The sequence below is a fragment of the Syzygium oleosum genome, unplaced genomic scaffold (genome assembly GCF_021117445.2).
Source record: "Syzygium oleosum isolate NSW1041296 unplaced genomic scaffold, Sole_v2.1 Sole_v2.59, whole genome shotgun sequence".
NCBI classification, from domain to species: Eukaryota; Viridiplantae; Streptophyta; class Magnoliopsida; order Myrtales; family Myrtaceae; genus Syzygium; species Syzygium oleosum.
The window spans coordinates 694,631-719,138 of record NW_026607543.1 but is presented as its reverse complement, the minus strand read 5'-3'; the positions used below and the strand labels follow the sequence as shown (position 1 = coordinate 719,138).

Here is a 24,508-nt window from a genome sequence, read left to right as displayed (position 1 = left end):
TTAAGATGGGAACTATCAAATCATGCGGGCAATTGTCTACAGATTAGAGAAAACTCCAAGAAAAAATGTCCTATTAACCTTCCATATATAATCAGATATCATTAGGATGGTGTCGAAGGTATGCAAAAAGTACTCGGAAATAGGTACAGCACAAATCCTTGGAACTGGGTGAAGACGAGTTAGCTGTCGTCCGAATACAAAAAAAAACTTCATATCATCATTTGAACACCGTCCTTAAACTCAGAAGAAGTCGCTTTAAATACACATCCAACCAACAAAAGCATCCCGTATCCATCCTATTGCATTAAAGTTTTGGCACATAATCAAAGGGTGAAGGCTTCGGCTTGGAAATAGGAAAACCCAGCAGCAAGGGACTAGAATCCAGAAAAAACTTTTGGAAAAGATTAAGAAAATTGACAAAACTGAAGTTTTCCACCGGTGAAGAAAGCAGGAATCTCGCTGTGCTCAGGGTCCGGAAGCATTCCTCAGAAGGAAACTGAATCAGTCTGCAAAGGGCTCCAGTGATATCGCAGGAAATGGCAATGCCAATGAAAACCGAGAATACTTTGTCCAACTACGGGCCTTGGAAACATTGCTCGCACATAAGTTGCAAATCTTCTCTGGCTCCTAGTCACATCACATCTCCCTGTGTGAAGCAGCTCCATCAACGAGAAACTGAGGACCACTAAGCAAATATTTTCGAATCAATTTGCTGAATGTTTGGGAAGATTCGCTTCAATGTGGTGAAGTAATTTGGAGATTTTGCCTGAAAAAACGAAGGTAAGGTTAGAGATGTCGAAGCTCAGAGATTGAACATATAGTCAACTACTGTACGAACAAAACTAAAAAATTAGTCACTAATCCATCTTTCTGTCTCTGTCCAAAGCAACTAACTTAAGCAAAATGGTACACCCTTAGAAGATTTCCAGTGGTTCCAAAAGAATATGTCTAATATATTTGCTATATTAGACATATTCTTTTGGAACCACTGGAAATCTTCTAAGGGTGTACCATTTTATATTTTAAGATTTTCACGATATATTAGACATATTCTTTTGGAACCACTGGAAATCTTCTAAGGGTGTACCATTTTATATTTTAAGATTTTCAGGTGAGACACCTGATGTTTATAAAGCCACGAGGGGGGGGGGGGAAACATGTTAGATCAATGATGGAACAAGAAATCAATGAGCAAGATAAAGGAGAGATACGCTACATTTCCCTATCAATAATGCTAAGAAAATTTGTTTTCTCAAAGCAAATTCTCAACTTCCCTTGTATGTTTCCTTGATAAGACACCAAGAGCTAAATCAAAACTTAGTCCTGTCCCATCCTATTTCAAAAACCATAGCAAGGCACTCGTAATGACCATGGGCATTACAGCACTATCAATAAAATCGGAAGAATGTGCCATGTAAGCATTCTCAGTATGAGAATAGCAGTATTGCTTTTGCTGAGCTATGATTCATGAATCTTTACAAACATTAGATATATTAGGCAAAATTCCCCAAGCAGTCTAGAGGTATGGTGCATACTATGGCTCCATTTGTTTTGCGGAAAATGGATGATTTGGAAAACATTTTCCTAAAAATGATCGCTTATATCGCTTGAAATAATTAGTCAATGAAAAATGTTTTCATTATCGACAACTTATTTCTAAGCATTCTTGTGGACGATAAAAAAAAATTTCGTTCGTTCATTTTTATAAATGACAAAAGCGATCATTTTTATGAAAATGTTTTCCAAATCATCCATATTCCGCAAAACAAACGGAGCTTAAGACTGGTTCAATTTGAGTACATGACATATTATCCACTAAAAGGTAAAGAGTACATGGCATATTACGTATTAAGAAGATATCAACCAAAAGGGGGATGTGATCAACATAAGAAAATTACTCTGAAATACATCCTTTTATGGATATGATAGCACAGCAAGAAAAAGAAATCTTGAAGAAAACAAATCAATCACTCAAGTTGCAGAAAACGTACACATGGATTGTTCTCAAGATAGAGAGTGGTAAGTTTCTCTCTTGAACCGGTAACAGCCTCAGCAATAGTTTCAAGTGATTCTATCTGATTGTCATTAAGCCATAAATCTTCTAACCTGCAAATGATAATCAGAAGAAAATAAAACCATGCAACCAACGCACCAATCAGAATAAAAGTCTAAGCTGCAATCAACAGCATATCAGAAAGTAAAAATACATCATCAATTATGTGAGAATGTGATCAATGGGAAAATCTTAAGAAACAGTGATACCTTGTTAGGCTCTGAATGTCATCAATAGACTTCAGTTTATTTGACGACAGATCTAATACACGAAGATTGACTAAGGTTGACAAGCCTTCCATTTTTGCAATGCCATTGTGGCTCAAGTACAATTCCTCGAGAGCAATGCATCCCTACAAATTTTGTCATTATCATTACCCAAATGTCATTGATAATGTAAGAAATTACTGCGTTATCATTGCAGAATTGCCCGGCTTGAGGACCAAACAACAGACCACAGTGTACCTCAAATCCTGCCATGGAGGTCAAACGATTGCTTTGTAAGCTAATCTTCTTGATGCATTTCAGTCCACATAAATTGACTGTTTTGATACGATTCCTTCCCAGCCACAGCTCTTGTAAGTTAATTAAATTTTGCAAGTTCTCTATCACCTGAAACAGAAGGTTCACATCTCATGAAAAACTACTAAAGAGAATTCAATAGACCATTGTGTCTTAGATATTGACTGCTACACCCTTCTTCAGTGAATACAACCATTTGTATCCATTCTAAGCACAAAGAAATCTGTTGATAGTACTAGGAACATGATTTTGACGTAATGGAATTGAGGTTTGCAACTAAGATCAGTTAAATATTCAGTCCCAACATTTGGTTATCTCTAAAGGTAAGAACAATCACCCTCAATCTGTTAGAACCGAGTTCAAGAATCTGAAGGTCAGTGAAGCGATCAATCTCCTCCATTTTCGGAACTTCGTTCTTCGATACATAGAGCTCCTTGAGAGTGCTGGAGACCTTGGACAACCCACTCAATGAAGGAATCTCATTGAAAGAGACATCGAAAACCAAAAGCCTCTTGAATATGCTGGCATCAGGTAGCTTTGTTAATTTGTTATCCCTAAGCACTAGTTCCTGCAGGATTAAAACTACTCGTTACTCCAAAGAACCAAAAAGCAGTGAAACCTACATGTAATACAAAACTTCTGGCTTTTTCCTTAATCATTCAAAGGAAGAAAAAGAATATGGATTTCACAGCAACACAGCAAATGTCCACAAACTCTGCATAATAAGAAATATACACCACAAAAGGGATTTTTTTTTTTTTGTAGTAGAAGAAAAAGTAGCCAGCATTCTACAACAACAGCTACCACTGCGTAATTGCAAACAAGATACAAACCTAGGCAAGTTTCTCTTTTTCAAGGTCAGCAAGAGGGACTCCCTATCCCCAACCAGGATCACTTTCCTCCCCATTTTCTACCTTTCTGAGCCATTCTGCCGGGAGTTTTGCTATAATTTCTTCTCCAAGTTTCGCTTCATGCACTTAGCCCAACCTAAGCACTATGAACTCATTGGAAAATGTGGCACCCTATACAGAATCAGTCGCACCAAAGCGCCAAAATGGGATCAAGCTTGATGAATGCTCTACCTATTCATTTTCCTTCCAATGTTATGTCAAGGTGGTCAACCAGCGCCCATTACAAAAATTCTTTGCCTACGCTCCACTAATGCTTCAACATACATTTTTTCTCAGTACAGGTGCCGAGCTAAAAGCAAAACAAGCACATCCTTTTCCACAAAAATTCAATCTTCACCAAACAACAAGAGCACATAAGCAAGCATTCGCTTAACCAACCGGCCAAAACAGCTCCAAATATAGGCCATAAAGAAAACTTTTCAAGATTCCCGAAAAGAGAAGAATCGAGCACCTCGAGGCCGGACAACGCCTCCCAGCGAGAGATGGCCGCGGCGGCGGCGTCGTCGATCAGATTCTGGCGGAGCGAGAGCTTCTTCAGGTTCGACAGCTGCCCGATTCGCGGGTCGAGGTCCGTGAGGCGGTTCGCGGTCAAGTCCAATTCGGTCAGGGTCGGGGGGAGCTCGACCGAGCTGAGATCGTGGAGCTGGCAGCTCGTGAGGTCGAGGACCGCCGCGGGCCCGTCGTCCTCCGCCGCCGCCGCCGCCGGATCGCCGGCGGCGTCCGGCGCCGATTTGGTCCGGCTTTCCGCCATGCCTCGCGATGATCGATGGAGAGAGTTCGAGAAGAGGCGAGAGGAATCTTCTTTGGCTTGTTTCGGTTTTGCCTCTCTCTGTTGGCGTAGTCATTGCGTGGAAGAAGGCATTGGGCCGATGGGCCCCTTTTTCTTCTTGGGCTTCCGAAAGCCCAATTGGCCCTTCTTAGGATGAGCGAGCAGGCAATCCTCTGCTCTTGTATATTAAAACTGGGGAACAAGCTGCTGACTTGTCTAAGGATGGTGTAAACTGTAAAGGCGACAAGAAGCAACCCAGTTGTTGGACAGCTAAGCCAGCGTTAAGTATTGTCCTTCTTGTAGCAAGAACTCAGAACTTTTCTCCCATGATATACTAGAAACACTAGACTAGACATGTTCAAATGAGTTGCAAGACTAAGCAAAAGTATATAAACAAGTGGAGTAGATCAATCAAGCATAAGGAGCAAGGAAAAGAGAATTTGCCCAGTCGACTTATAGCGGTCCGGCCCAAACGCGGTGCCTACGTCCACTCCCTGAGCCTCGCCGGGAGTTTGAATCCACCATCTCAAAAAAGAAATTTACAATTTGGTAAATGAGGAGCCAAATACTCCACCACAACTTGAATTCATAACTTGTACAGAGTTAGTGTCTCTCAATAGTGCAATCGCAAGCCATTTGCACAAACTGTTTCAGCAATCCCCAACAAAGTACAAGTGTTCTGCCCACTTAAAGAAACTCAAGGGAGACCTCAGTGTGTGTGGAAACAATCTAAACAAAAGCTAAGCCATTTGCAGCTTCAAAACCAGTTCACTTGAAACGGGGTCGGTGATCCGAGGGACACGGTGACCGGGAAAATTCCTTCCACGGCCTGTCTGGTACAGATGACCACTCCAAGAGGACAAGGCATCTGGTCATGACTTGATCTGATCTCCTTCAGCTCGAGTTGTTCCAGTCCTTCGTCAGTCCTTCAGGCAAGCGTTACTATCCCAAACCACCTCTTGGCCGCCTATGTAGCTGCCATATACATTGAGTGAGTCGGGTACTGGTTTCCTCACTCGCTGCTCGTCTGGTTCAATGGCTCGCTATGCATTTGGGAATGAAACACCTTGAAAAGCAACCTATAAAAATAGTTCAAGCCACCTCGACTTCAGGAACAACTTTCAGAACAACTTCCAGAGTAATGCTTATATGATCCAATCAACAATATGAAACAGCAATACACATTGGTTGTTCCACATGATTAGATGACAACTGTTCGGAAATCACAACACTAGTGTTCGCTCCAAACATTCGTTTACATGCGGATGCAAGCAGCTTGTGACAAATCAATTCATTTTTCATGGACAAGCCCAGAAAAATCAGCAGGTTCTGGTGCTATATGCAAAACATTATAAGAATCATCCATAAAGAATAAGACATAAAAAGAAGACTATCTGCAGAGCATTGTGCATGATTTTGGGATTTTTCACTAAGCAATATTTGCAGGACTCAAAAGGCATGAGGAGATGAAAAATCTTTTTATGATGTATAACTGGCAATCTTCCTACTCTAGTTGCTGTTCTTCGAAAGTTCCATTTCCACACGTCCCTATCCGAATTTGACGAGATTCGGAGAAATCCGTAATAAGCGAAAGAATTCAGCAGTTAAAGTAAGTTCACGCAAGAGAGAACAAGAATCATCGAGAACAAAGGCATACCATTGATTACATCTGCAATGTCGCCGTGCACATTTTTGACAGCATCTTCAGTGCATGCCCAGCAGCAAGAACCTACAATTAAGGCCCTCTTTGATTCAGTCAACAATGTCCGCCGCTTTGACAAACTTTTCGATTCTACCTTTAATAATCAGATCAACACGCGACCACTTTCTTAAGGCGAAAAGAGATGATAAATTGAGCAGATGAAGGGAAAGAAAAGCATCATGATGTTACCTCACCCAGCATCCAGAGAGCGGCATTGCCAAGAATCTCTCACAAAAGACGTTCAAGAACGACGTCTGGACCGAAAAGAAACGAACAAGAAATGTACAGGATAACATCCAATGTCCACACAATATGTTAGATGAGTTCATTGAACGAGACGGGAGATATAACACAGAAGCAAACAGATGATTACATAAAGCATGGCCCTATCATGATCTCGTACTCGTCGCCGAATGACTATGATTAACACGAACCGGGACTTGATTCTTTCGGCCCTGATCATCAACACCCATTGAATTGACGATGAACACCCAGACAAAAAGAAAATTACGAAGCAACATAACCGGAGTCGAAGAGATTTAGAAGAAGCGGGAGCGAAGAGTGCTTAAATAGTGAAGAAAGTGGCGGTGAAATTGAAAAGATGGCCTCGCGTCATTCCTTGGGAGACCGTTAAATGGCAAGTAATTGGTAGTTGGCACTCCAATTATTTCTATTGGCAAAAGAATTAGGTGCAATCTTGATTTTCTGACCAACAATACTTGTAAAATTTGAATCTTTAAATTATGCTGCCCGTTTGGTCGGCAACTGATCTTTCATGAATAGCATTGGCTAACATGATAACGGCATCTTGACGCGATGGTTTTTTTTACTTAGCGAAATTAATGAAAACTTCAATCGAAGTCATGGTGCAAAGTAATATTTTTATCGTTGTTGGGATTCAAAAGATCCTCTGATGTGAGACCGAGAAAAGTATCGGTAGAATTTTAAAAAAATGATTCCGAAAAGAATCCCGAAATTGCACTTTGTGTTTCCTAATTTCCAAATTTATACTTTGCATTCGTCATGTTTAAAATCCTGCACTTTCAAACCTCGTAATCTTTCATAGGGAAAATTTCATTTTGCTCCCCTCAAATTGTGGGCTGGTGCGCGTTCAACCCGTATTTTTAAAAGGTTGCATTTTATCTCCCCGAACTTGCGTTCTATTAGTGCGGGTCAAAAATATTTTCAATCTTGTGAAGCTTTCATAGTTCTTTAATTTTTTTTTTTGGTTAAGTTTAGCATATTAGATTAGTGGAATTAACGATGATGACGAGCCCAGGTATACAACTACGATAATTTCGGACGGTTGATAAATCTTACACCTTTTTGTAATTAATCGGCACAATTTTTTTCATCTATTTCCTTTTTATGCATGTTCTTCTAAAATGTTTCATAATTCTTCTTAATTGGATACATTTCATAAATTGTAAGAAAAAAAGTCGAACCTGACCCCTGAAAATTATGTTCGGGACACATGCAAATGCTAAAAGTTAACGAGCTTAACAAGTGTAAGGGAAATGCAAATTCATGAGGGGCTAAAAGGCGATTTTTTTTAAAGTTCGGGATTGAATCCGCATCTATGCTTAAGTTTGGGGGGGAATAAAATGAAATTTTCCTAAAAGTTATAAGCCGACGAACTTCAGAAATATGTAACCAAAGCAAAGGACAAACGTCAAAGGATGGTTGTCGGAACAGCACCGGAAATGTTTCTCGGAGCATTATCAGCAAACGGTCGCCGGTAGTTTTCTTCGCCGGCGATCGCCCTGATCGACTCGGAGTCGCGCACTGAAATCGCCTTAGCGCATGATCTCGTTTCGCCGCCTTCTACGTGGGCTCTCCAAGTTCAATCCAAGAAGACGACGGCTCTCGACCTCTTGCGCAGCCGATGCAGCGTCCGTCGCTTACCTCCACGCCCAGTCTCGGCGGCAACCCGATTCGCCGAGCTCGACCCAAGCCCACGCCAAAATGGTGGCGGCCCTCTTGTCCGAATGCGATGACAAGCGTGGGTTGAGCCGGATACACGCCCATGTGATCCGCTCTCGGTTGTTAGATTCGAATCCCGTCGCATTTCACTGGAACAACGTCATACGAGCCTATGCGAGACTGGACGGCCCGAGAAAGGCGTTGCTTGTGTACGCGTTCATGGCGCGAGCGGGCGTCTCGCCGGATTCTTACACTCTTCCCATTGTTTTGAAGGCGGTGTGCCAGTCTTTTGATTTTGAAGCTGGTAGGCAGGTCCATGGTGTCGCCGTGAAACATGGGTTGGAGTGTAATGAGTTCTGCGAGAGCGGTTTCATCAGTTTGTACTCCAAGGCAGGAGATTTCGGTGATGCGCGCAAGGTGTTTGATGAAAATGCTGACAGAAAGTTGGGTTCTTGGAACGCCATGATAGCAGGTCTTGCCCAAGGTGGGCGCTCCAGGGAAGCCATCGACCTGTTCATAGAGATGCGGAGAAGTGGTTTCGTATTAGATGACGTGACTTTGGTCAGTGTAACATCGGCTTGTGGAAGCATTGATGACCTAGATTTGGCACTTCAATTGCACAAATATGTTTTTCAGGCTAAAAATAGTGAGAAAGCTGATATTTTGATGTTCAACTCCCTTATTGACCTATATGGTAAATGTGGTCGAATGGACTTAGCATACAAAGTTTTTCTCGAGATGGAGGAAAGAAATGTATCATCCTGGACTTCTATGATCGTGGGTTATGCAATGCATGGGCTGGTAAGTGATGCTCTCGAATGCTTCCGTTGCATGAGAGAGGCTGCTGTGAGGCCTAATTTTGTGACCTTTGTTGGAGTACTTAGTGCTTGTGTACATGGAGGGATGGTGCAAGAGGGAAAATGTTATTTTGATATGATGCAGAAATTTTATGGAATAACACCTCGTTTACAGCATTATGGTTGCATGGCCGATCTGTTTGGTCGAGCTGGAATGTTTGATGAGGCTAAAGAAATGGTGGAAGGGATGCCAATGAAGGCGAATTCGATTATTTATGGATGTCTGTTGGGTGCTTGTGAGAAGCATGAGAACGTGGAAATTGGTGAATGGGTGGCTAAGCATTTGCAAGAGTTAGAACCGTGGAATGACGGGGTTTATGTGGTATTGTCCAATATCTATGCCAGCAAAGGTATGTGGAAAGAAGTGGAGGAAATGAGAGTGGTGATGAAGCAGAGAAGACTTGCTAAGCTTCCAGGTTATAGCTTGGCAACAAATTCAGAATGATAGTTGATAGACTGAAGTTCTCGGCGTTCATGGCTTTCGCAAATAATTGTTAGTTGATGGCACCCTGGAATTCTCAAAGTTTAGTTCTCGCAATCTTCACAAGTATCTTAATCTTCTTTGGAAAGCCATAGTGATGAAATTTTTTGTACGGTTTGGAGAAAAATCTTTTTTTTTCTCATTGCAAGAGCAACAATACAATATTGGCTAGCTGATTTTAGCCTAATTTAATAAGGAAACAGATTCATAAGCACATCTTGCTTAGGTACTGTATCATAAAAGAATGATTGGTTTTTTCAGATTTTCTCTTCCCGCAAAAAGCATAAAATGAGTCGATCACGTCGGATAAGAAGCTATGAAGGGACAGTGCATTGATGCTTCTAAGTATTGGCGTTCACAGTGCTAATAGTATGTGAGCTGCTTCATAGAAGGTGGAGACTGAAAATCTGATGAATTTAGTGGAGGAAAGCCGCAAGGTTTCTTTTTGCAGGTTTCCCATAGTTTCAGTCTGCTCTAGAGGACATTTTTTTTTGTCTCTTCTGGATTAACTGGTTCAATTATTTTATTTGCAGCTTTTTCAGATTAATTAATAGCAACTCACCTTTCGAGTCTGTTCTTTTATTATAAGCACCATTTGATATATTTTCTCACTATTATGGCTTTTAAGCTGCAATTAATTCCGATATTGCCTCTTTCTCGCAATGGAAAGAGAAAAGGTGAAGAGGGGGACATTAACTTCACTGACTTGCTGACTAGCTAAGAATGCTTGAATGAAGCACTTTTTCCAGATTCTTGCTTTATAGGATCTGAACACAGTGTCTGTTTTCTAGAGCCCCTTCTGTCAAATGAGTCATAATCCTCCTGGCACATCTGTTGGTCCCGATTTATAGTTAATTCATACCAGATGGTATCGGAAGAGGTACTTACAGCTCCCAGTAAGTTATCTTCCCTTTCAGACCGTTAATTCATATATTTGAAGGGATGACTAATCATAACTGACAAAATTCCTCCGATCACTTGGTTAACGGCCAGTTACCAAAGCTCCAATCACGCTATTACACATGTATATAAGTTGGAAAACACAGCTTTTGTATCAGAAGTGGCTTCTAGGCTCACACATTACTAGAAAAAGTTCTTCCCTCTCTGCAGAAGGACTAAAGTGTCTGTTGAATTGCCAAATAACATTGAAGGTCATGGAGCATTCAATTTCAGATTTGAATTCTTGTAAGTAGGGACGAAGTTAGTGTTTTACAAGTCAAGTTTCTTTTGTGAGGTGTTTTGTGGTAATGGAATAGAACAGTGACACTTGGGAAGGGACTGGAATTTTATTGCACAGGTGACTTTTTGCTGGTGGATACAAAAGGTGTGCAACTTGTTGAGCTGCGCTCTTTCACAGTTGCCCAATTTATTGAAAATATCCTATCACGCAGTGATTGTTGTATGCATGCAAGAAAGACACAAACACGGCAGGTAAGATTTATGCCCCTAGTGTTGATAGAGCAGCCTCTATTCTTTCTGCCATACCTTGGAGAGCAGAACCGTAGAACTCTGCCAAACCTTTCTCACTCCATCCTTCAATTGGATTTGCAACAAAGGACCAAGTTATATCGGTTGCATTTTTTGCGGCATCTTTCACTTGTGTGAGTTCAGTTGTTCCCACTAAAGATTTGAACCCCATCAAATTACTGTCCACGATCTCAAAGCTGAAGCTTTTGTCAACAGGATCAATAGCAAGCAGCTTCTCCAGAGCCCAGTTGGTGACCGCCTCCTCCGAAATGTCAGCGGAGATTTTCGTGACAGCAGCATATCGGATGCAGCCGGGCTGACCCGATACACCTTCAACTCCGTGGCATGTGTCTATCGTGGGGAGCCACTTGTGAAGGTTGAAGAAATCCTGCAGAAGCGGCCATATCTGGTCAGGACTAGAGCCTCTCACTCGGGCACTAACCTTTCCATCCCATCTTTTCTCTGCTTCACAGGCCATAATAACGCAGCTTCAGGCTTCAGCAATTAGCATTTAGCATTGTTGTCAGTGTATGAGAAAATCTGTAAGTGTTGGACAGTGCTCTTAGGTTGGCTTCAGTTGGTCAAATGGATGTATATGAGCGGGTGCTATAGTGTCCCATGAACACGTGAGATATAACTGAGAGCACTTCTTGTCAGTGTGTGAAGGAGCATATTCTGGAAGCGGCATGGGAATCATGTAATTGCCACATCGTTATTTAGTAGCTACCAAATATGGGAATTTGTTACCTTTTGCGAAAACTATGGACAGAAAACGCTATTGATTGCATTTTTTTCATGTTGGCGGTCCATTTTGATTTAGATGAATTATACCTCTGTCGTGAAGTAGCATCAGACGACCAGTCAAAAAGCAAATTGAAACTCCCCAAACTCAAGATCATATTGTTCATTTATGATCGGCTGTGAACAAATATGGATCTTGCTTAATCTTCTGCCAAAAAGAGAAACAAAAATTTGTTTATAAATGAAAAAATGCCTTCAGGATCCGTAAAATTTGACTTCTCTTTTGTCCTTATGTTAAAATCTTAACGTAACCAATTGGATTCACCTTTACTCAAAAGCTCAAGCCAATAAGTTACGAGTCAACTAAGATATATTAACTGCTGTACACCACATCAATTCTCCGATGTAGTATTTCTCTAACACAACTTTTACGTGCATCTAAACAGATGTTAGCATAGTCAACCCCTGTATCTGCCCCCACCAGCCACCCTAATCTTTTTTAATTTTAAATTTTTGTTGTCTAGCTTTCTTCCAATTTCAGATCTTCCTCAAATTATAAAATTTACTGATGTGGAGTACAAAACGACCAGCGACATAAAATTGAAAAAATAAATAACAAAGAAAAAGCCAAGTGTGCGTTTTTGTCCATCTAAGGCTAACCGAAGGACTATAGTGCACGAAACTGACAAACTTTAGAACTTACATTGCGATTTTCCCCTCACTAATTTTAACTATAGCTTGCTGAATATGCCTCTCATATCTTCGTACTCTCGGAATAGTTGCGCACAAGTGGCGCGGGGTTGGACTCTAGAAAACAAGGATGCCACCGCACTCTATATATTGTGGCATTAGTTACATCACTCTCAAGCGACACCTAATTGCTTATTAATAATCAAAGATATCATATATTCTGTCGAAATAATCATAAATCACAATCTTGACCCACTTGCTTTATCACAGCATAATCTCTATGGTAATATAAGATCACCTCCTACAACTTTCATTTCGTGCATTTGAGTCCTCAAACTCGTAACATTCTTATTCACTTCAGCCCTTCCGTCAAGTCCGTCGGTCTCTTACTTGGGCGGCAACCCTGACCTCTCATTTTTCTCTAGGATTTACTCTGAATATATTAGATATGCAGGCTGCAGCCTTCAGCAACCAGCAATGTAGCGACTGACTCTTGGGAGTTGTTAGCGGCCCTTCAGCATCTTCAGATACTGAAAGCATGGTTGTCAGGATGTGCATCGGAATATAGGCAAGGGAATCAACTATCCCGCCGAGTAGCGTTTTTTAAATCTTTAGTCGTCGTCAACTCTCTCCTGATATGCAGGCTTCAGCCATCAGCAACCAGTAATGAAGTAGCTGACTTGAGGGAGTTGTTAAAGGCACTTCATCAACTATCCCGCCAAGTAGTGTTCTTTAATCTGTAGTTGTTGTTGACCATCTCTCTCCCCAACAAGAAAGAAAGCACATCGGAGTATTGGGAAGCATGAAGCAGCCTAACCATGGTGGACTGATTCTGCAAAAGGGACGGTGTCCTGATGCTTCAACAACAATTGTTTTCATCATATGGAGATCAGCATATCAGCTGTTTCCTAGGTTGCAAGAATTCATGCTGGAGTTGTGCGTCGTCCCATTAAAAAACCTAACAAAAATGCTGACGTGACTGTTAAGCGTCATGGTCACTCTTAGGTGGCAGCCGTGTGGCTCCTATGGCTAGCAAAGAACTTAAAAATTTTGTAAGAAGTTGCATAGAAATTAGGAAAATAAACAGAAGACAAGGTGGTTAGAGGGTAGGGGAGTCCGGTGGCAGTCAGCGGCCGCTACAGAGGCAGCGCCACCCAGACCCCACAATGCACCGAGCGACACTCATCCATGGCCATTGCCACCTCTACCAGGAAGGTTGGCTCTTACAAGGCGAGGCAAGGCCCTCACTGGCCCTCACCAGAGGCCAGCTAGGGCTGCTGACCCTTGCAATGGCGGCAAGAGCCATGATCTCGCCCTGGTCTGGGGTGATGGTTGTGACCCTTGTTGGCCGGCCCGTATAGCTCGGCCGAGCGCCCTAGGATCACCATAGCGAGATATTAACGGTACGGTAAAAGGATGGATAGAATTTGTGCACCTGATTTGGATTCCATCGGCCTGGATGCGGAAATGACGATGAATCGGTGCCGTAGGTCTTCTCCCCTATCACCCCCGAAGTCCCGGCGCTATGAGACCGCCTCAGCCAACTCACGGAAGCCTTAGGTGAGTTTGAGAGCGTTTGAGAGAGACTGGAGAGAGTTGGGTGCAGAGGAGGGACCTGCAGCTCTATTTATAGAGTTTCTAACCAGGCCCTCTCATAACGGGTCGGGCCGAACTCGGCCCACACAAGCCGGGCCCATATCTGACCAATTAAGAAACCTTATATCCAAACTTATTAGACCAAACCCGCAAGCGGGTAATAACAATCTCAATTAATGTAACCCACATTAGGAAAACGTTACATTCTCCCACTTGGGCTATATTAATTGAAATCGTACCTTATGTGCACCTTTATTTGGTCTATGGATAATTCTTAATAGTCAATCCGATCCCATAAAGTTTCAAACACCGAATCATGGCGGTAACTGCATGTAATCACGTAGAGCCTTCTATGGTCACAAGTGTCTTAGACTTTACTGTTATGGATTCGATATGGTTGTGTGGCAAACGGATGACACCTCATAAAGAGTGATACCTTATATGTCATCCCCTTTGTCAATCCTCATTCTCTTTCCTTGAGTGTCACAAAAACCTGATGTGTCACTAGAGAATATCTTTATGGTTCCAATGAACCTACATACGTCTTATCCTTATTGTTAACATTACTTTTTGTGTAATAAGACATATCCTTAAGGCCAATAACTGAATGCCCATAGCCTTTACTCAAGGTTTACACAGTACCTTAAGATTTCACCTTATATGTGTATTTAACATGACAACAATGCATTCAGAAACACCTTATTGAATGCAAATGAGTTTATACACATCCAAAATGTACAAAGAGTAACAGAACACAGATGTAAACTTTATTAGAGCATAAATTAAAAAAACAGCTCCCACTAAACAACAGTATCCCATGATACTCCTAAGCCCATGCTAACGACATTTCGTTCAAAAATATAAGGGCGAAGGCCTTTAGTTAGTGGATCTGCTACTATATCATCTGTGGAAATGTGCTCTACTGTAATGTCACCATCCCTGACTTTTTCCTTTATAGTCAAGTACTTGACCTCCATATGCTTAGACCCCTTGAGACCTCTGTTGTTGTTAACAAACAACACTGCAGAGTTATTGTCACAATACAACTGTATGGGCTGATCCACAAAATCAAATACGGTCAACTCCCTAATGAGGTTCCGGAGCCGAATTGCCTGAGTAGCGACCGAAAAGCATGCTACAAACTCCGCTTGCATGGTAGAGGATGTCATTGATTTCTGTTTCTCACTTTTCCATGATACTGCACCTCTTGCTAACTTAAAGATGTAACCCGTTGTCGACTTCCTTTCATCCTGACAGCCAGCAAAGTCTGAATCCGAATATCCTACCAGCTATAGGTCTTGAACATGTATGTAGATCAGCATATAGTCTTTTGTCCTCTTTAAGTACCTCAAAACCTTCTTGGCAGCAACCCAATGATCGTGTCCTGGATTTGACTGATATCTGCCTAGAAGTCCTGTTGCAAAAGCAATGTCTGGCCTAGTGCAAACTTGAGCATACATGATACTTCCAAGTGCACTAGCATAAGGTACATCCTTCATTTGGGTTTTCTCAACATCCGTATGAGAACACTGTGACAGACTCAGTTTATCACCCTTTATGACAGGAGCAATTCCTGGCTTGCAGTCCTGCATACTGAATCTTTCCAGAATACGATTAACATATGTTCTCTGAGACAAACCCAATACTCGGCGAGAACGATCCCTATGGATCTCAATGCCTAGGACAAAAGACGCCTTATCAAGGTCCTTCATGTCAAAATCCTTTGACAACATTCGCTTTGTCTCATGTAGTAAACCAATATCACTACTCGCAAGCAATATGTCATCTACATAGAGTATGAGAAAAATAAATTTCCTCCCACTGACCTTGCTTTATATACACTGATCCAACTTGTTCTCAACAAAACCTAATGAAGTGACAACACTATGAAACTTCAAATACCATTGTCTAGAAGCTTGCTTAAGGCCATAAATAGATTTCTTCAATCTACACACAAGCTCACCTGAATCATCAGCTGCAAAACCTTCGGGTTGCACCATATAAACTTCCTTATCAAGGTCTCCATTTAAAAAGGCAGTCTTAACATCCATTTGGTGTAATTCCATATCAAAATGAGCTACCAATGCCATGATCACTCTGAAAGAATCCTTAGAAGATACTGGTGAAAAAGTTGTCTCATAGTCTACTCCTTCTTTCTGAGTGAAACCTTTGGCTACCAGTCTGGCTTTGAACTTCTCAATCTTTCCTTTGGAGTCTCTTTTAGTCTTATATACCCATTTGCAACCAATGGGCTTGTAACCTTTAGGCAATTCAACAAGCTCACAAACATCATTATATTTCATAGACTGAATCTCATCTTTCATTGCATCCACCCACATATCTGATTGAGGACAAGAAATTGCATCTGAATGAGTTACTGGATCAACCATGCAGCCTATATCGTAGTCATGCTCTCCCAGATAGATCATATAATCCGGTGGTATAGCCGATCGTCTCTGCCTGATAAATCTCCTGAGTGGAGCTACTACTTCCTCATCCTGCACCTGAGGGGTTTGAAGTACTTCATCAAGAGTTGTTTCAATAACAGGATCCTGGACCACAACAAGCTCAGTCTGTGGTGTATGGGTCTCCATTATCGTCTGTACAGGTAGAGAAATCCATATTATTATCCTCAATGGTCTGTGAGCAACTACCCTTTCTCGGCTATATCAAATTCTAGAAATTTCGCTGTCTGTGATTCAACAATTCTTGTGCCTCCATGGGGACTATAAAACCGATACCCCTTCGAATGATCTGGGTAAGATACGAAGTAACATCGAGTGGTTCTGGATTCTAACTTGCTCAATGTTGGATTGTATAACCTTACTTCTGCAGGACACCCCCAAACTTTAAGATGATTTAGGCTAGGTTTACGTCCAGTCCATAATTCAAAAGGAGTATTTGAAACAACCTTGGTAGGAACACGATTTAGAATGTAGAGAGCTGTTTTCAAGGCTTCACCCCATAGAAAATCAGGTAAGTTCGTCCTGCTAATCATACTCCTCATCATGTCCATAAGGGTGCGATTCCGTCTTTCGGCCACACCGTTTTGTTCAGGACTCCCGGGCATAGTAAATTGAGCCACTATTCCAGAATCTTCCAGGTATTTGGCAAATGGCCCTTTCAGCTGTCCAGTATCGCCATGCCTCCCATAATACTCACTACCTCGGTCAGACCTGACAACCTTTATGACTTTTCCCAGCTGTTTCTCGACTTTAGTCCGAAAAATCTTGAACTTGTCAAGAAACTCAGACTTCTCCTTAATCAAGAACAGATAACCATATCGGGAATAGTCGTCTGTAAATGTGATGAAATAGAAATTTCTACACAATGTTGCCGTATAGGGTCCACTGATGTCAGTGTGAATGACTTCCAACAGGTCAGAACTACGGACTGCGATTTTCTTCTTTATCTTGGTCATCTTACCCCTACAACAATCTACGCAAGTATCTAGGTCACTTTCAAGAGTAGGCAGGATGTTTGTCTTTATCAGCCTTTCCACTCTTTCCTTAGAAATGTAACCAAGTCGTTTATGCCACAATGCATAAGACTGTTCCTTAGGTAGAGGTCTTTTGGAAACAACCCTTTCAGCTGTATAAGCGACGTATATATCATTGGGAGATAAACACAATCTGTACAATCCATTCGATATGTTGCAGCACCCAACCTTATTTGAATCAAAGGACATAGAAACCACATTGTTCTTTATTTCAAAAGAGTAGCCACAAACATCCAAACTTGATACGGAAACTAAGTTCCGTCTGAAGGAAGGCACATAAAAGGTGTTTCTTAACATCATATTAAAACCAGAATCCAAAATTAATATGACATCTCCCACGAACTCGACGTCGACTCTCTTGTTGTTTCCTACAGTGAGCTTTAATTCATCCTGATTTGGCTTCCTTCTGTTTGTGAATCCCTGACTGCTCACGCTTGGACAACCAAGCTTTATATCTATTGCAGTCTTTCTTCATGTGACCCTTCCTCCTACAAAAGTAGCAGTGAACACCATTCTTCTTCAAGAGTGTTTTCTCAGGACCCAGATTGTCTAAATGACCGGTGGTTTCAGGAGTTCCTTTCTGAGTACGATTCTTGAACTTACTACTCTTCCTGCTACTGGAACTAGAGGCATAGAAAGCAAGATTCCCTTTATCTTTCTTCAGTTTCTCTTCCTCTGTCACAACCCTAACTATCAGGTCATTGACCAACCACTTTTCATCTTGGGAATTATAGTTGGTCTTTATAATTCCAAACTCAGTAGGAAGGGTGTTCAGGGCTTGATGCACAATGAAGGCATCAGAAAGGATAATCTCATGAACCTTTAGTTTTGTCTAGAGGTCTACCATCCTAACGACGTAATCCCTAACCCCACTTGAACCATCATACCTCATATTATTGAGTAACTGCATGTATGTCCCAGCCTCAGCATTAGACGAGTCACGGTTCCTTACTTGCAAGGTTTCCATCATTTCTTTAGCAGTGCAGTCAGCTGGCAAACTACTCTTCAAGTGGTCCTTAATGGATCGCTTCATCAGTAACAAGCAAATCCTATTGCTCTTTTCCCAGGCGGCACTCAGTACCTTTTCCATGTATGTACTTTCAGCAGTGACATCTGCTGGCTTATCCTCAGTAAGAGCAATATGAATATCTGCCAGCTCCATACCAAACAGTAAATCCTCTTTCCATTTCTTAAAGTTTGAAAAGGTGACTGTTAAAAACAAGCAATGTCTATAATCAGCATCATGTGAGTACTTTCATGAGAGTTACACACACCATCATATAATCACCTTTGGGCAGAATACATGACATGCAATTGTATACCCTCTACATGACAACGGCCATGAGAATGTATTCCAATCTTTTATGAATTCACCACCTTTGGGTGTATGAACCACTAGGATCAGTCATTCCTCATGCATGTTGTACATGCATCCCTCCATGAACCAATACATAATCACCTCCTTTGGGAGTATGACAACACATTAGAACATGAGACATCCTAACAATACGAGACTGATATTTCTCAAACTCAATCAAGTGTGCCACTTTGGCGGTCACTACCAAATTGAATCATTGAAACTCTCTCATACTAAGGATATAAACTTTATGTCTCACATATACTATATAATGTAATTCTAGACTGGAAGACATGGGCAATGTCTCTAAAATTACATACCATGCTAATTACATTGCTCTATACATTGATATATGTCGAACCTTATACATACTATCAATGAAACATGATCTACACGTCTTTAAGTCATCATATACATGTAAGCTTTAATCTGTATCTCTTAAACCATAGAGAAATACAGGAAAATATACCCTAAAAATACCCGTATATAGGGTTCCATATGTATTTTCACATCCTTAAAAGTATCAAACATGTAAAATAAATATACCACAGTGTAGATAATCCTTATACGAGCACGCTGGTACCTTGCACGCTCCAATCGGAGCTCGGACGCGCCCTCACGCGCCTCCTGAAGGTGCGGCGCGTGGGCATCACGCGCCGGCGCCTGAGCCGGCCAAAAAGGCCGGTCCGACCGTCGACCGGCCCGACCGGTCTGACCGCCGACCGGTCTGACCGCTTACCGGTCCGACCGGTTGACCGGTTCGGTCAACGGGTCAGATCCGAGTCAGGTCAATCCCCGGGTCGGGTCTGGGTTGGGTCCGGAGTCGGGTCGGGTCAGCCGGATCGACCCGGCTCGCGGAAACCCTAGCGCGTGCGTTGCACGCGCCTGGGAACACCCGCGCGTGGCCGCGCGTGTGCCGCCGGGGCTCTCCGATGCCCCGGCGCGTGGCGGCGCGTGCGGCCACTCCCGGCGGCCCCTGGTGGCCGGCGACCACTCATTTTTCTCGTCTCGCGACGATCTATCCATCTATGTGATTTATTCTAACATTCGACGGATGAAAAAATCAAAACCACATACGAACAGTACCGGCCCGTTTCTCGACTATGGCGGCTCTGATACCACATGTTGGCCGGCCCGTATGGCTCGGCCGAGCGCCCTAGGATCACCATATCGAGATATTAACGGTACGGTAAAAGGATTGATAGAATTTGTGCACCTGATTTGGATTCCATCGGCCTGGATGCGGAAATGACGATGAACCGGTGCCGTAGGTCTTCTCCCCTGTCACCCCCAAAGTCCCGGTACTATGAGACCTCCTCAGCCAACTCACGGAAGCCTTAGGTGAGTTTGAGAGCATTTGAGAGAGATTGGAGAGAGTTGGGTGCAGAGGAGGGACCTGCAGCTCTATTTATAGAGTTTCCAGCCAGGCCCTCTCATAACAGGCCGGGCCGAACTCGGCCCACACAAGCCGGGCCCATATCTGACCAATTAAGAAACCTTATATCCAAACTTATTAGACCAAACCCGCAAACGGGTAATAACAATCTCAATTAATGTAGCCCACATTAGGAAAACGTTACAACCCTCGCCTTTTATCTACAGCGAGCAAAGGTCCCTGGCCCAGATCGATTAATTTCCAGAAATTAGTCCGGTGAGAAAGAGAAAAGCATGGGGAAGAGGAGAGCGTCGAATGGATGCTTTGAGCAACACTGGCAGCGGACTCAAGCACGATCACTTTGTAGAACCCTCCGGTATCATGCATGTCTACTAATCAGAGAGATCAGGAACAGTTAGCTTGAAAGTCTTCCCTCGAGTTCATTTTCTCTCTGGGACGTTACAATTCCCATCTCTGTGTGCATGTGATGCAATTCTCTTCTCTAAAACAGCTGTGAAGCTATCAATTAGGATCTAATCTTGTCCATTCTTTGCATTTAGGTTCTAATGAAAATAGATACTTGGAGCTGCCATACGATGTCTAGTGCTGTCTAAACATAGTTTTCTCTTTGCCTTCTTTGGTTATTTTCTCACTTTGCTTCCCTCCATTTACTTATTCAAAGTCATGACATCCACTTCTGCCTACATTTTACTCTGGTCTGCTTGTTAGCGGTGAGATTCAACAGCTAACACACCATACGTGATCAGGCTTTTATACAGTTTTTCTTTTTTGAGCTAACCCACCATAAAGCAGAGACACCTCGATTTGCATGCTCCACCCAAAACAGCATCTAAAGATGGAAAAATGAGGATAGATGCAACTCAAATGCTCTACTTGAACATGCATACTTGAATACGACTATTATGCACTTGTTTAAGTTGGATACACCGTTTTCACGGATCTTCTTGGTCTGGTCTCTGGTATTGTAGCCCCATTCATCCAAAATATCAGATCACGCTGTGATTGTTACTATTGCAGGCATCAATCCAGTAGGATGACACCACAAGGTAAACAAAAAATAGATCAAGAATTATTCCCCATTGCTCGATAGAGCAGCTTCTATTCTTTCAGCCATGACTCGAACAGCAGAATTGTAGAACTCCGTCAAATCTTTCACCGTCCATCCTTCAATCGGATTCACTGCGAAAGACCAGCTCATTCCACATCCATCTTCTTCTTCTACATCTCTCACTGCCGTCAGTTTCATTGTGGCAACCAAATATTTGAACCCGACGGTATTGCAGTCCACGATCTCATAGCTGAAGCTTTTGTCGACAGGGTCAGTTGCAAGCAGCTTCTCCATAGCCCAGTTCATGACCAAATCCTCCAAACTGTCGGCGGACCTTCTTGTGACGGAGCAGTATCGGATGCACCCAGGCTGACCCGATACACCTTCGGCTCCGTAGCACGTGTCTCTCGTGGGGACCCATTTGTGCAGGCTGAAGAAATCCTCCAGGAGGGGCCATACCTGGTCAGGACTAGAGCCTCTCACAAGGGCACTAACCCTTCCTTCCCATTTTTCCTCTGCTTCACTGGACAGAGCAATGCAGGCTTCAGGCTTCAGCAATTAGCATTCAGCTGTAGTGGAACAACATTGAAATAGGGAGACCTTTAGTTGTCAGGGTATGCGAAGGCATAAGCTTGGATTGTCATGGGAATCAATGTGTTGGACAATGCTCTTAGGTTGACTTCAATTGGTCAGTGGATGTATATGGGTCAGGTGCTATGGGGGCACATAAACATGTTGAAATACCGAAAGCATTTCTTGTCAGTGTGTGAAGAGGCACAAGCTGGAAGTGGCATGGGAATTAGGGGTGAGCATGGTTTCAGGTTCTACCCTAAAACCTGAAAATCTGATCGGGGGGAACCTGTAGATTTCAAGTTCCAAAGTATGTAGAGTAGGTTCCAAGTTCCAAAAATTGGGAAATCTGGTTCGACGGGTAGGTTCCAGGTTCTAGGTAGGTGGAACTTGAAACCTGGAACCCAAAACCTAAACAAATTTTTTGTGTTTTTTCTTGATCTATGTCTTCACATGATCCTGTGGTATTTTATGACATTAGATAGTGAGTATATAATCTAGAACTACTAGTCTGAACTTTCATTTCATGACTTGTTAATTTTTCATATTCTTTGTGTGTCTAAGTATAAGTTGTGATCAATGGATTATAGTAGCAAATTGTGGTCATTAAAGGTGATGATTTATTGAAATTGTTCAATTAATAATATATGTGGAACCTAGGTAGACCTTGGAACCAACCTGGAACTTGTGATACGATAAGTTTCAGATTCCAAAAAAAAAGGAACCTATTCTCATGGGTAGGTTCCAGGTGGAACCTGTACGGAATATGGAACCATTCACCCCTAATATCGATTCATGCAATGACTTCTCATTTTAATTGTATTTATTTGAACCATAATGCCAGAAAAACTAATCTTTTGTATTCTCTTTGGTGAATGACGAGCTTGTTTAGTATTGTTGCATTCATTTTTGTTTTGTTTAACTAAAAATGAAATAAATAAATAAATAAGAACTTGTTAGACCCCGTAACCTACCCTGAAACCTGTGACAGGGTAAGTTTCAAGTTCTAGGTTCCGATGGATAGGTTCCAAAAATTGAGGAACTTGTATCCGAGGGTAGGCTCCAGGTTCCAAGTGGAAAATGTAAGGAACCTGGAACTGCTCACTCCTAATGAGAATCAAGTAGGCTCTCTCTCTATTATAGTCTTGGCCTTGAGCAGTGCACGGGCATCTATCTGGTTTGATATTATTAGAATCTTTGGAAGTCTTACCCGATTATGACACTTGTCTATTTAGAAGGTGGTATTCATGGACTGATTCTTTGATCAATGTTAAGGCCAAAATTTATCCTTTTCCATAAAATCTTACTCAAAACTGAGATGCCGACGCACATGAAAATCAAGCATTGTTCACATCCTTCATCTTTAAAATGTCAATGAGACATGTATGATTGCATCATAATTCATCATAGGTTGTTATAAACTTAAAAAGATCCATGCAATGTCTTGCAATTCGCGTGCACGGAATCCTCTATAGTTATTGCAACCTTTCACGTGAAATTCTAATGCGGACTAATGAAATGTATGTGAATCTCTTGCTTAGGATAATTGCAGTGCTAGTCTTGCAACTTATCAATTCTTGATTTCAGTCCTAAAACTTTCATTTTGTGCATTCGAATTCAAAACTTATACCTTTTGTCCACTTTAGCCGTTTTGTCAAATCCGATAGTTTCAAGTGGACAAAAATACACATGTGACTTTTTTTGTTATTAATTGTTAACCCAATGTGGTTTTCTTTTATAATTCTTTTTTAAAGTTTGAAGGCAAAATTGTGTCCTTTTGTTGATTCTACGTTATCGATTTCCGACTAAAATTGATCGGATGGACTCAATTGGCAAAACGTGAAAATATTTAGGACTCAATTAGTAAAATTAAAAGATTTATGACTAAATTAGTAAAACTACAATAGGTTTAGGACTTTTTGGATAATTTTCCCCTCATGATATCCAAACACACTTCCACAAATGGGAGCACATGGCTATTTATAGGCTTAAAGGAAGTGATCCTACCTCCTATATATTTCTAGATCAATATCTTCCGTAGAAATTTTTTTGTTTGATGATTTTCACTTTTAGATCTTCCTAGAAATATTTTCCAATATAATTATAGAAAAAATTAGATGTGGATACACTACAAAAAAACAAGGATTTAGCCACGGAAATTAGCACGAAATTTTTCGTCGCTAATTTTTTTTCGTCGCTAATTTCCGACGAAAATTTGCAAATTTGCGACGAATTTTGCGATGGAAAAAAATCCATGGCTAATTTGCGACGGAATTTGCCACGAAAAAATTCGTGGCTAATTTGCGACGGAATTAGCGACGAATTTTTTTTCCGTTGCTAATTTGTGACGAAAAAAAAGTCGTGGCTAATTTGCGACGGAATTTGCCACAAAAAAAAATTCGTCGCTAATTTGCGATGGAATTTGCCACGAAAAAAATTCGTCGCTAATTTGCAACGGAATTTGCGACGAAAAAGTATTCGTTGCTAATTTGCGACGGAGTTAGTGACTTATTTTTTTTCGTCGCTAATTTTGCGACGTAATTTACAACGAAAAATAAATTTGTCGCTAATATATGTATTGCGTGTCAAATATTTACTAATATATAAATGTAAATTGTTAATAGGATTTTTCAAACTTCAATGTATGAACTACCACCAAATGAGTTGGACCGTTTGTGCGATGAACAATTTGCAGCATGGTTCAAAACATATGTAAGTTGCCTATAGACCAAAATCAAGTTATTAATATTTTATACATCATTTAAATATATATTATTGACTTTGCGTGTGTGACCTTAGGTTCATAGTAATCATGATCAAGTTGAAGAGCAAGGATTGCTATATTATCTATCATGGGGTCCAAAGTCAAGAGTACGAACTTAGCCAGCATATTTCATAAACAGGTATAATTTTCACACTCAAGAATA

General features: G+C 41.5%; 3 protein-coding genes across 6 annotated transcripts; 1 reads left to right on the top strand and 2 right to left on the bottom strand.

Moving 5' to 3' along the window:
• Nucleotides 1-193: 193 nt before the first annotated feature.
• On the bottom strand, nucleotides 194-4,308 carry LOC115690467 (protein phosphatase 1 regulatory inhibitor subunit PPP1R7 homolog). Its single transcript, XM_030616806.2, has 6 exons — nucleotides 3,937-4,308; nucleotides 2,912-3,142; nucleotides 2,518-2,664; nucleotides 2,263-2,405; nucleotides 1,992-2,106; nucleotides 194-766 (listed from the first exon to the last, which is right to left on the bottom strand). Exons 1-6 carry the CDS (start codon nucleotides 4,234-4,236, stop codon nucleotides 686-688), a joined length of 1,017 nt encoding a protein of 338 aa, XP_030472666.2. The 5' UTR covers nucleotides 4,237-4,308; the 3' UTR covers nucleotides 194-685.
• Nucleotides 4,309-7,605: 3,297 nt separating this feature from the next.
• LOC115690471 (pentatricopeptide repeat-containing protein At1g77170, mitochondrial) lies at nucleotides 7,606-11,480 on the top strand. 4 transcript variants are annotated; one of them, XM_056307787.1, is made up of 3 exons: nucleotides 7,606-9,654; nucleotides 9,751-10,818; nucleotides 10,901-11,480. In XM_056307787.1, exon 1 carries the CDS (start codon nucleotides 7,760-7,762, stop codon nucleotides 9,179-9,181), a length of 1,422 nt encoding a protein of 473 aa, XP_056163762.1. In that variant the 5' UTR covers nucleotides 7,606-7,759; the 3' UTR covers nucleotides 9,182-9,654; nucleotides 9,751-10,818; nucleotides 10,901-11,480. The 4 variants fall into 4 exon arrangements, with proteins under 4 accessions (XP_056163762.1, XP_056163763.1, XP_056163764.1 ...); XM_056307788.1 differs by having other exon boundaries at nucleotides 7,606-10,402; nucleotides 10,515-10,818; XM_056307789.1 differs by having other exon boundaries at nucleotides 7,606-10,648.
• Nucleotides 11,481-21,032: 9,552 nt separating this feature from the next.
• LOC115664072 (lachrymatory-factor synthase-like) lies at nucleotides 21,033-21,805 on the bottom strand. Its single transcript, XM_030586015.2, has 2 exons — nucleotides 21,756-21,805; nucleotides 21,033-21,534 (listed from the first exon to the last, which is right to left on the bottom strand). Exons 1-2 carry the CDS (start codon nucleotides 21,803-21,805, stop codon nucleotides 21,033-21,035), a joined length of 552 nt encoding a protein of 183 aa, XP_030441875.2.
• Between the last annotated feature and the right edge of the window lie 2,703 nt (nucleotides 21,806-24,508).

Coding starts and splice junctions, on each gene's coding strand:
- LOC115690467 (XM_030616806.2), bottom strand. CDS start 4,236: ATGGCGGAAAGCCGGACCAAATCGGCGCCGGACGCCGCCGGCGATCCG. Junction 2,665..2,911: donor TCGGTTCTAACAGATTGAGG/GTGATTGTTCTT, acceptor CTTCTGTTTCAG/GTGATAGAGAACTTGCAAAA. Junction 2,107..2,262: donor GACATTCAGAGCCTAACAAG/GTATCACTGTTT, acceptor TATCATTTGCAG/GTTAGAAGATTTATGGCTTA.
- LOC115664072 (XM_030586015.2), bottom strand. CDS start 21,805: ATGCCACTTCCAGCTTGTGCCTCTTCACACACTGACAAGAAATGCTTT. Junction 21,535..21,755: donor ACTGACAAGAAATGCTTTCG/GTATTTCAACAT, acceptor TGCTCTGTCCAG/TGAAGCAGAGGAAAAATGGG.
- LOC115690471 (XM_056307787.1), top strand. CDS start 7,760: ATGATCTCGTTTCGCCGCCTTCTACGTGGGCTCTCCAAGTTCAATCCA.